The sequence below is a fragment of the Diceros bicornis genome, chromosome 37, assembly GCF_020826845.1.
Source record: "Diceros bicornis minor isolate mBicDic1 chromosome 37, mDicBic1.mat.cur, whole genome shotgun sequence".
Lineage (NCBI taxonomy): Eukaryota > Metazoa > Chordata > Mammalia > Perissodactyla > Rhinocerotidae > Diceros > Diceros bicornis.
In genome coordinates this window covers 28,506,445-28,518,540 of record NC_080776.1, presented here as the reverse complement: position 1 = coordinate 28,518,540, position 12,096 = coordinate 28,506,445, and the positions used below count along the sequence as shown (strand labels likewise).

The 12,096-nt window shown below is 53.2% G+C and overlaps 1 protein-coding gene across 3 annotated transcripts in view; it reads right to left on the bottom strand.

Moving 5' to 3' along the window:
• Window positions 1-12,096, bottom strand: part of D2HGDH (D-2-hydroxyglutarate dehydrogenase) — a 35,869-nt gene that overhangs the window by 8,135 nt on the left and 15,638 nt on the right. For all 3 annotated transcript variants that reach the window (XM_058533391.1, XM_058533392.1, XM_058533393.1), the window contains exons 8-9: window positions 10,323-10,465; window positions 705-870 (exon numbers count right to left, since the gene is read on the bottom strand). In XM_058533391.1, the coding sequence (XP_058389374.1) occupies window positions 705-870; window positions 10,323-10,465 (309 nt within the window). The remainder of the gene's footprint in view (window positions 1-704; window positions 871-10,322; window positions 10,466-12,096) is intronic.

Here is a 12,096-nt window from a genome sequence, read left to right as displayed (position 1 = left end):
AGGCTGTGCAAGTCCCCTAACCTCTGAGACTGTTTACAGACGTGTAAAGGGAAGCAATGGCACCACCTGCGGAAATGGTGTGAAGATAAGTCCCTGCACATCAGTGTTTAGAGTGGTGCCTGGGACAGGTAGGCCCTTCACAAATAATACTTATCATTATTACGTGTGCCAAGAAGCCAAAAGCTATGCCCTGCACCACCCACCTTGCCTCCCTTGTGCGCAGGCCTCTTAGACGCCCCCTCCCAAAGGCTGCCAAAAACTGAGAGGAATGAAACAGTTCCTTCCCATGAATTGATAACTTACAACACAAAGCTTGATTTTTCTGCAAAAAAAAACAAAATCATCTGAAACTGGGGTTAAAATCCTTCCATGTGAAGAGGTGGGAAGGGGGTGAGAGCTCCTCATCAAACGCTGCAAAGGCGGATACAGCTGAAGGCAGGGGCTGAGCTCAGAACTGGGGTGAAGGGTCAGTGCCGTCCTACCACAACCCCAAGGAGCTCCCAGGCTGAAACCGCAATGGCAGTCTTTTCCAAAATATCCAAAAGAACCGTGAAGATGATTAGGCTCCTCTCAACATCCAGGTTTTCCCTATCACCGCCCAAAGCGTGGAGCCCTACTGCGTGCCCATAAACCACACGTCAACCCACGGTTACCCCGAAAGCCCGCCCCCAGCGCCCAGGCCCAAAGACACAGGCCCTGCTCACCCAGGTGGCCGTAGCCCACCACGTGCTTGGCCTGCGGGCCGAGACGGGCGCGCAGGTCGCTCACGAGGTCATAGATCCGCTCCACGGGCAGGGAGACGTCGTACTTGTATACACAGCCATCCCGGCTCAGCGCCTCGGTGATCCTCTCCCGCAGAGCCCACAGCATCTAGGGTTGGGGAGAGGAGACAAATCACAGCATCCACTGGGGGCTGCAACAGCGATGGTAACTGGACAGGGTGACTAGGAAGGTCACACAGGAACTTTCTCGGATGACAGGAATGTTCTGTGTCGTGACAGGCACGAGTTCCTCGATCTAAGAGTCAGTGCCGGACAAGGCTCCTGAATGCGGCCACAGGCTCACCCCGGGACAGCACCAAGGGCCCCTTTCGGAAGGGGAGGGCAATCCCAGAGGACACAGGAGCATGTCCTGTAACTCCAGGGGATGAGGAGGAGTGACTGCGAGGGGCTCAGACTGAAGGCGGGGTCAGGGCAGGGAGGGTGCAGGCAGAGCACTGCAGACAGAGGGGACGGGGCCAGAGGGCCCTGCACTGCCCGAGGGACACAGGGAGAGGGACACGTTGGGAGGGACAGAGGGTGCTGGGGCAGGGGCTGGGGGGCACCTGGGACAGAGGGGGGCTCGTCATCGGCAATGCTGCCCTTCCAGACAAGCGCCTCTGTGGTTTACTTGTTTGGGTTGGTCAACTTGTCACTGCGGACATTTGAACACTTGCGAGTGAGCAGAGAACACAGTGCCACGCGTACTGTCCCCTTGGACCTCATCCCGGCTCCCGCCCTCCACATATCCCGCCATGTCAGGAAATGTCACAGCGAAATTTCTACAAGGTGAGGACTCTTTCTTTTTGTTTTCTAACATAACCACAGTACCATGATCACCTCTCAAAATGTCACAGTAATTGCTTACACCCACAGCCAGTGTCCAGATTTCCCAAATTCTCTTAATTTTTACAGCCCCATGGGTCACTCCACACCCCGGCCACCAGCAGCTCCTACTGGCCCGACCCTCCTCACACTCCTAGTGAAGAATGTAAATTATGTTAAAAATTTAATATGTTAACACCTTAAGGGGCAGTTGGGGCGAGTCTTCTATGAATAGAGTCTATCGATCCCAACTGACTCTGTTCGCGGAAGACTCACCCTAAACTGTTCAGAGAAAATTGAGAACAAGGGAGTGCTACAGAGGGATAAGTTTGGGAGGGTCGGGGTGGAGGGGGGCCAGATGGGGACATGTGTGTGCACCTTGATAGCTGTTTCGCGCCGTAGCAATTCGCGCCATAAAATGTAACTGTCTGAATGTTTTAAATTAACCAATCATGTAAAACCGCGCCAACCTTTTCCCGCTTTATGCTCCCAAATCCTATAAAAGAACTTGCCCCCTAAGGCTCGGGGTCGACCCCTCTGTCTCCTGCGAGGGACACGAGTCGACCCGGAGCTCCGTTCAATAAACCTCTTGCGTTTGCATCAAGTTCGGTCTTCTGTGTCTGTGGGCCCGCGTCATCCCGAGACCTGGTGAGTTGGGATTTCCCTCCCCTTCCCCTTGGGAATCCAACATTTGGGGGCTCGTCCGGGATCCACGCGGTAACCCCAGACTCCGAAGACCCCTTGGAGGTAGGCCTGAGTGACTGAGTGTGTGAGTGTGTGCGGCGCCGCAAAGTATTGTTTTATTGTTTTGGTTTCAGTATCGGGCAGCCGCCGCTTCGGGCCGTGAGGACCGAACGGCTGCAGTGGCAGACGTGCTAGGGACTGCAGGCTGCAACCCTGGGGGACGCCCCAAGGGATAAGGGGAGTCAGGAAAGCCTGACCAACCCCCCTTCCAGGTGGGAAAAGGAGCGATACCTTTTCCCGGGGAGGACTCGGAAACCCCTCCCGTCTGAAGCCGCCTTCGGCTGGCTTGTAGAGACGCCTTCCGGGCAGGGTTGTCTGTGTTTTAGTGTGTCTTTAGTGTTTATTGTTCTGTTTTTGTTCGTTACGTGGACTTCCTTTGACGGGATGGGACAGACTGTGACGACCCCCCTTTCCTTGACCCTAGACCACTGGACTGAAGTGCGAGCGAGAGCGCACGACTTATTGGTAGAAATAAAGAAAGGGCGTTGGCAGACTTTTTGCACCTCTGAGTGGCCCTCCCTCAATGTGGGTTGGCCCCCTGAGGGGACGTTTAATCTAACTGTTATCCTCGCGGTGAGGGCTATTGTTTTCCAGGAGAGACCGGGGTCCCATCCTGACCAACGACCATATATTACAGTGTGGCAGGATCTGGTGCAGAACCCACTCCCGTGGGTTAAGCCATGGGTAAAAGCAGAAAAACTAAGCCCCCGAGTCCTGGCGCTGCAGGATGCGGAGACACGGCAAAAATCGAAATCAACTCGAACAGCGGAGTCGGAGACCCCTTCGGCCCCCCCCCGGGGTCTACCCTGAGATTGAGCCTCCTCCCGAATGGCCCCTTTCTCGCCTCCTCCTTACCCCTCCCCCGCTCCAGGATCGCAATCAGGACGGAGGGCGACTGGCTCGGGTCCCTCCGCTGGAACCCGAAGCCGCCGCGGAGCCACTCCGGACGGGCCTGATACCACGGTGGCGCTCCCGCTAAGAGAGTATGGAGCTCCTGCGGGGCCCAACCAGCTGTCACCCCTCCAGTCTGAAGGTAGGGAGGTGCTGTCCGTTTATCGCCGGGCTCTAGTGGCGGGTCTCCGGGGAGCCGCAAGGCGGCCCACCAATTTGGCTAAGGTAAGAGAGATCCAGCAGGGGCCCACTGAACCTCCCTCCGTTTTCCTAGAGCGATTGATGGAGGCTTATACGCCCTTCGACCCATCCTCGGAAGGGCAAAAGGCCTCTGTCATTACGACTTGCGGGACGTGGTAAAGGAGGCTGAAAAGGTGTATTATAAAAGAGAGAGTGAGGAGGAAAAGCGAGAGAGAGAGAGAAGGGAGGCTGAAGAGAGGGAAGATAAGAGAGATAGGAGACAAGAGAAGAAACTGACCAAAATACTGGCCGCAGTGATAAAGGCGACAGGGCCAGATCATAGGCAGTCAGGGAACCTGGGCAACGCCCCACGACCAGGCTCGCGCAGACGACAGCCCTAAGACAAGGACCAATGTGCCTATTGTAAGGAGAGAGGACACTGGGCAAGGGAATGCCTGGTTCCTTGCCGGTCTCCTTGGAACACCCCTCTCCTGCCTGTAAAAAAGCCTGGAACTGCTGATTATAGGCCGGTCCAGGATTTGAGGGAAGTGAACAAGAGAGTGCAGGACTTACACCCTACTGTGCCAAACCCATATAACCTACTCAGCTCCCTCCCCCCATCACGGAAATGGTATACTGTCCTGGACCTGAAAGATGCATTCTTCTGTCTGCGGCTGCACCCAAAAAGCCAATTACTTTTTGCTTTCGAGTGGCGCGACCCTGATATGGGGATCGCTGGACTTGGACAAGACTGCCTCAAGGGTTTAAAAAACTCCCCCACCCTGTTCGATGAGGCCCTCCACAGGGATTTGACTGACTATAGGGTTAAAAACCCTCAAGTGACTCTTTTACAGTATGTAGATGATCTACTGTTGGCGGCGGAAACCCCGGGAGACTGTGAGGAAGGAACCAAGCGCCTCCTGGCCGAGTTGGGTGAGTTGGGGTACCGGGCGTCGAGGAAAAAGTAGTCTATTTAGGCTACACACTAAAGGACGGCCACAGGTGGCTGACCGACGCACGGAAAAAGACTGTGATCCAGATCCCGGCCCCAACCTCCGCTCGCCAGGTAAGAGAGTTCTTGGGGACAGCCGGCTTCTGCCGATTGTGGATCCCTGGGTTTGCTACCCTGGCTGCTCCGCTGTACCCGTTAACTAAGGAGAATGGGAACTTTGTCTGGACTCTAGAGCACCAGAGGGCTTTCGAGACTCTAAAGCGGGCACTATTAGAGGCACCCGCGTTAGCCCTACCTGATTTGACTAAACCTTTCACCCTGTATGTAGATGAAAGAAAGGGAATAACCAGGGGAGTCCTGACTCAAGCCCTTGGGCCCTGGAAGCGCCCAGTCGCATATCTATCAAAAAAACTGGATCCGGTAGCCAGTGGGTGGCCCTCCTGCTTAAGGGCAATTGCCGCCACTGCCCAGCTGGTAAAGGATGCAGACAAGTTGACCCTGGGCCAACAGATAACCATAGTAGCCCCCCATGCTTTAGCGAGCATTATCAGACAACCGCCAGACCGATGGATGACTAACGCCCGGATGACTCACTACCAAAGCCTGCTCCTAACTGAAAGAATTATATACAGACAGCAGGTATGCATTTGCTACTGCCCATGTCCATGGGGCTATTTATAAACAAAGGGGGCTGCTTACACTTGCCCAAAAAGGTGGCAATCATCCATTGCCCGGGACATCAGAAAGGCACCGACCCCATAGCTCAAGGGAACCGCCTAGCCAAGCGGGCGGCACTAGGACCTATGGTCCTGACTCTCCAGGGAGCTAAGGTCAGCAAAGCTGCCTCCGGTGGGGAACTAACTAAAGAAGAGAAAGTCCTTTCCGTTGCAGAAGGGCGAGAATATCTATCACATCTACATCGGCTAACCCACTTGAGCCCTCAGAAACTAATTGAAATTATCCAGGCCTCCCCGTACCAGGTACCAGATTTGAAAAAAACGGCTGAAGAAGTTTATAAAAATTGTAGAGCCTGCGCTCTCACAAACGCTGCAGTTTCCAAATGCAGCACGGGACACAGACTCCGGGGAAATAGGCCAGGAGCCTTTTGGGAGATAGACTTTACTGAAATCAGACCGGCCCGGTATGGAAATAAATATCTTCTAGTATTTGTAGATACCTTCTCGGGATGGGTAGAGGCTTTCCCCACCCGAAAAGAGACTGCCTCTGTAGTAGCCAAGAAGATATTGGAAGAAATCCTCCCGAGATTCGGGATCCCAAAGGTAATTGGATCTGACAACGGTCCTGCATTCGTTGCCCAGGTAAGTCAGGGACTGGCCAGTCAACTGGGGGTCAATTGGAAATTACATTGTGCTTATAGACCCCAGAGTTCAGGCCAGGTAGAGAGGATGAATAGAACAATTAAAGAGACCCTAACTAAATTGTCTATGGAGACCGGCGGTAGTGACTGGACAGCCCTCCTGCCCTTTGCCCCGTTCCGCGTCCGGAACACCCCACAGGGACCCTTAAAACTTACACCCTTTGAGATCCTCTATGGAACCCCTCCCCCTTTGGCACAAATAGGGATACATGACCCTGACATTGTACCTTCTATACCTTTGTCAGCCCGCTTGAAAGCACTCGAGGCTGTCAGGCGCGACATCTGGAACCAGCTAAAAGAGGCTTACCAGCCTGGTGATCTGCTCATACCGCACCAGTTCCAGGTTGGGGACTCTGTCCTTGTGAGACGACATCGGACGGGGTCGCTAGAACCACGTTGGAAGGGGCCCTACGTGGTGCTCCTCACTACACCCACAGCAGTCAAGGTGGACGGTATAACTTCTTGGGTTCACGCCACACACGTGAAGAAGGCACCCCAGAATGCAGCAGATCTTTGGAAGGTGGAAAAGACTGATAACCCTCTTAAGCTGCGTTTGCGTCGTGGGGACGGCAGACAGACCGTCCAATCCTAACCCCCACGCTCCTCAACTGCTCACGTGGCAAGTCGTCTCCCAGGTAGGAGATATAACCTGGTCAATCCAAAAAACTGCTTCCCCTTGGACATGGTGGCCAGACTTACACCCTGACTTTTGTAAACTGGCTATAGGAACCCCCGACTGGGATTTCATGGGTCGACGAGGGGGGGGCAAAACAAGCCGGAGGATGCCACTCCCCCCATCGCAAGGGTAAACTAAAGGCATACCCCTATTTTTGCGTGCTTGTGCAGTTAGTGCCTAGAATTTACTATCATACTGCCAATAGTTTCGAAGATGAGTTTGATCAGAAATCTATACTAAGGAAAAGAGAACCAATATCCCTCACCCTAGCTGTGCTCCTGGGACTGGGAGTTGCCGCGGGCGTAGGAACCGGCACTGCAGCCTTAGTTGCAGGGGAGAGAGGATTAACTGCCCTGAGCAATGCTATAGATGAAGACCTCAGGACTTTAGAGCAGTCTATCTCTAAACTAGAAGAGTCCCTCACCTCCCTGTCTGAAGTAGTGCTCCAGAATAGAAGGGGATTAGATCTGTTGTTTTTAAGGGAGGGAGGGCTCTGTGCAGCTCTTAAAGAAGACTGCTGTTTCTATGCAGATCACACAGGAGTAGTCCGAGATTGAATGCAAAAATTAAAGAAGAGATTGGACATGAGGCAGCGAAGCAGGGAGGCCCAACAAAGCTGGTTTGAATCCTGGTTCACTAAGTCCCCCTGGGTGACGTCCTTACTATCCTCCCTAGCAGGGCCTTTGTTAATTCTTTATCTACTTTTGGTTTTTGGACCGTGTGTTTTCAATAGAATCACTACTTTCATAAGAAAAAGAGTCAATGCAGTGCATGCTATGATGCTCCAACGCCATTACCAAGCTCTCCCACGCCATGAGCCACTAATAGTAGACACCGAAAACTAAGTTCTAAGATTAGAACTAGGGACAAAAGAAGAAGTGGGGAATGAAGAATGTAAATTATGTTAAAAATTTAATATGTTAACACCTTAAGGGGCAGTTGGGGCGAGTCTTCTATGAATAGAGTCTATCGATCCCAACTGACTCTGTTCGCGGAAGACTCACCCTAAACTGTTCAGAGAAAATTGAGAACAAGGGAGTGCTACAGAGGGATAAGTTTGGGAGGGTCGGGGTGGAGGGGGGCCAGATGGGGACATGTGTGTGCACCTTGATAGCTGTTTCGCGCCGTAGCAATTCGCGCCATAAAATGTAACTGTCTGAATGTTTTAAATTAACCAATCATGTAAAACCGCGCCAACCTTTTCCCGCTTTATGCTCCCAAATCCTATAAAAGAACTTGCCCCCTAAGGCTCGGGGTCGACCCCTCTGTCTCCTGCGAGGGACACGAGTCGACCCGGAGCTCCGTTCAATAAACCTCTTGCGTTTGCATCAAGTTCGGTCTTCTGTGTCTGTGGGCCCGCGTCATCCCGAGACCTGGTGAGTTGGGATTTCCCTCCCCTTCCCCTTGGGAATCCAACACTAGAACCCAGCAATGTCCCTGCACAGCTGGCCTGAGCCCCAGGGACCCCCCAGCTCACTCACTGCAGGGCTGCCCTGCCCGCCCCTGCCACCTGCGGGCTCCTCTTGCCTCCATTTACGTTTATAACGTCCTTCCTCGGCCACAAGATCTGCCCTCCCCTTGCCCACCCCTCACTCACTCTGCTCCAGCCCCACTGTCTCCGGGATATTCTAGAACATGGCAGGCACCTGTATCACCGACTAGGTGCCTCCAGAAACTCAAAGGTGGGTTTGGAAGCAATTAACTGTTTCCAAGTCGTTTCTTTTCCTTTTATGTGTTAAGGAGATCTAACTACCAGCCATCATGAAACTGACCAAGCCTCACCACAAGAGCTATGCCTATGACCTTTGCCTTATTTTTAATGCACAGATCTCTCCAGGAGGAGCTTATGCCTCATTGTGTAGAAGCATGTTCTCCAACTGAGCCTGTGCAAGCGAATATCCGACTCTCCCTTTTGAATACTCATTCCCCAACCAAATAAAAGTTCCTGCTTCCCTTTGTTCGGGGATGCCATGACTTTGGAAGTGATTCCTCATGGCCTCCTATTTGCTGCAAATACACTTTACTTTGTGAGACAACTTCCACTAGTGTAGAGTCTTATTTAACTCACCAGGAGGCGAGCCTACTTGGTTCGGTTATCACCTGCCCCTCAGGCCTTTGTGCTCCTCCACAGGGACTCTGAAGGCTCACTCCCACCTCCATCCCATCTTTGCTCAAATGCCTCCTTCAGGGACATCCCCCCAGCCCCCCTGCCAATCTGGGCACCGCCCAACTTCCCTCCTGGACATCTCCCGGGCCCCACTGGCCACCTGGGAGGGAAGCCGACCCAGCTCCCTCCTGTGTCACCGAGCGGGGCCTCTGGCGCCAACATTTGAACGCCACTATGGAGCCAGCAGTCCACACCGGGCCAGGGCCAGGGTGGGTATGTGTGGCAGGCCACATTATTGCCGCCCTCCCTGCAAGAGGAGCAGCAACCGCTCCTTCTGCTGGAGGGGTCCCCTAGGCCGGCTCACGAGACTTGCTCTGGCAGATGAGCTGTGAGCAGAAGAACCGTCTTCCGGCTCCAAGCAGAGACCCAGGGCAGCACTGAGGTTCCCTCCAGCTCCTGCTCTTTCTGCCAAGAGAATGGATGATCAAAATGGGCTGCTCAGGCCTAGGTCCCTGGATTAGAAGACACGCAGAACAGAGCTGCAGCTACCAGGAGGCACAAACATGTGCCAGGACGGTACAGGGAGCCTCTGCTCTTAAGGCCCCTGAGACCTGGGCTTGTTCCTGTAGGGACAGGTATGGGGTATTTAGGAAGAAACGGAAAGGAAGCACAACCACCCTGGGCCCGCGGGTGGGCAGAGAGCACACGACGCAGTCCTGAGGGGGATGGTGCACCCAGCGTTCACCAGCAGGTGTTTGTGTGAGGCACCGAGCAAGACGTGCAAGACACCCCGGTGGACACAGCCGAGAACCCCCCAGCCCGGTCACTCGTGCACACAGTCACCCCACTAGTCCCAGGACAGGCAGTGAGGGCGGGTACGAACTCATCAACCGGAGATAAACCAGGCTGGGTACGGGGTGCGCTTTGACAGACAGCCTGAGTACAGGTGATTTTTGTAACTCCTCACATGTAATATTTAATAAACATAAAAGATAGTTGTAAAGAAAAAGGCTTAACAATAAAGCAGAGAAAGAAAGTCAGTGAGGCCGACCATTGAGAGTCACAGAGCCTGAGACCCCGCCCCCCCAGGAGGGCCCACATCCAGAACCAGTCTCCAACACCTGCCACCTTCCACCCCCTGCTGGCCACTCTCCACGCTGCAGCCCGAGGGACCACGGGGGAAGCTGGGGGATGATGACCCCTACTGCCCCAGGACCCCCGATGGCTCCCACTGCCCGAAGACTCCCATGATTGTGACGATGGCTCCCATTGCTGCAGACCCCCCCCCCACCGTGATGGTGACAACGTCTCCCCACTGCCGCAGGCCCCTCAACCGTGATGGTGACAATGTCTCCCCACTGCCACAGGCCCCCTTTCTGTGATAGTGATGATGGTTCCCACTGCCCCAGGCCCCACCCCCCCGTGATGGTGACAATGGCCCCCACTGCCCCAGGCCCCCCCCCATCCTTTGGCCTCAGAAGCCGAATCATTTTCTCTGGTGCCATCATCAATGCCCTTTCTTCTGGGGAAACATCCCTCCCCCACAATCGACTCAGCAGATGTTAGCTCAGGGCCAATCTTCCTCAAAAAATAAATAAATAAAATAAAATAACGCGGAGAATGATCTTGACTCCAAGAGTATGTTTCCAAAGAGGTTGTTTCCAAAGGGGTTATTCTATCAAAGGCAGGGACACCTGCTCACATTCAACTACAACCCACACTCTCTAAGCCAGACAGATGACACCTTCTGGATGCCCCAGATAAGCTGGAGTGGGAAGAAACGAAGGAGGGAGCGCCAGCAGCACACGCACCTTGATTCTCCTCTGATCCGTGGCCAGCGTCCCGTCGGTCACCAGGCCAGAGCCCAGCACCTGCTCCAGGAAGCTGGTTAGCTTCTCGGCATCATGCCCCGCTCTGGAGCCCGAGGTCTCGATCAGGACATAGAATGGACTTTCTGGAAGGGGCAGAAAGCAAGATGAACAGAGGCAGAGGTGGTCGGGCAAGAGTCAGCGCAGCTCTGGGTCAGCGCGGCTGTAATCTCTCTGATGGCTCTCGTGCTGAGAGGGGCCCCAGGCAGCCGCAGAGCAGGAGCTCCCCGCTTAGGCGGAATTTCAGACAGTTTAAAAATAGGTTTTTCCCTACAAAAGAAAACGTGCTCCCTGGAAACACAGGAACAACCCCGGGGTGACACCGTGAAGCCCTCACGTTGGTGCCTGGATGGGCTGGGGGTGCCGCACAGGCCGGGGCTGCAAGGGGCCAAACCACAGGTGGCAAGGAGTCCACAGGCTGAGGAGAGGCCGCCAGGCCCTCGAGAACCCATGACGACCACAAACGCTGCCGTGCTACGTGCAAAAAGTGCGTGCGTTCTACCACAAGTATCTCTCTTTTTGAAGTTTAAAAAAATGTGGATTACTAACTTAGGAAAATTTTAAGCTTGTTTTTTTGAGGCCACTATGAAAACTCACTGAACGGCACTGCTCTTTCTTTCAGCGCCATGTTAAAGTTCATTCCAGAAAAATGCTACAAGTTCATCCTACGACAAAGAGGATGTTTTTCAGATATTGGCATTTTTCCATGCTGAAATGGAAATTCTGCTCTTAAATTTATCATAGGTCACAAAGAACACTGGGAGTTTTTAAATTTTTTTGGCTCTTTTTCCCCATTATAAAAGTAAAACATGCTTATAAAAGGAGATCTGGAAAACAAAGAAAAGTAGAAATTTAAAAAAATCTCCCAGCTCACCAAATATAGCCACTGTTACTATTTTAACATAGTTCCTTCCTGTCTTTCTTCTAACGGTCCAGGAGATTTACATAACTGCAAACCTGCTGGAGGCCCGTGGGGTGGCCTCTCCTTTGCCCTACACATTACATTAAGGGCAGCTCCTCACACGTGATGCCCAACAGTCACATGGCACTCCGCCCTGGGACCCTCCGTCCACCCAGGGACCCTTCATCCACAGAGGGACCTTCTATCTACCCAGGGACTCTCCGTCTACCCAGGGACCCTCCATCTACCCAGGGATCCTCCGTCCACCCAGGGACCCTCTATCTTTCCAATGGTTATACCTGTCTTATTTCTTTTCCACTGGACATTTGGGTTGTTTCCTGTTTTGTTTTGTTTCTTCCCGGCCTTTTTTTTTGTGTGTATGTGAGGAAGATTAGCCCTGAGCTAACATCTGTTGCCAATCCTCCTCTTTTTGCTAAGGAAGATTGGCCCTGGGCTAACATCTGTGCTCATCTTCCTCTACTTTATATGTGGGACACCTGCCACGCCATGGCTTGACAAGTGGTGTGTAAGTGAGCACCCGGGATCCAAACCTGCGAACCCCGGGCCGCCGCAGCGGAGGGAGCACATTTAACCACTACGCCACCGGGCTGGCCATGCTTCCTGTTTTATTATACTAAAAGTAGCTCCTCACTAAAAACTTAGAGCATAAAGACCTTTCCATATTTATGATTGTTATGGACTAAATTGTGTGTCCTCCCAAATTCCCACGGTGAAGCCCTAACCCACCCCCAACGTGACTGTGTTTGGAGACGCGGCCTTTGGGGAGGTAATCAAGGTTAAATGAGGCCATAGGGT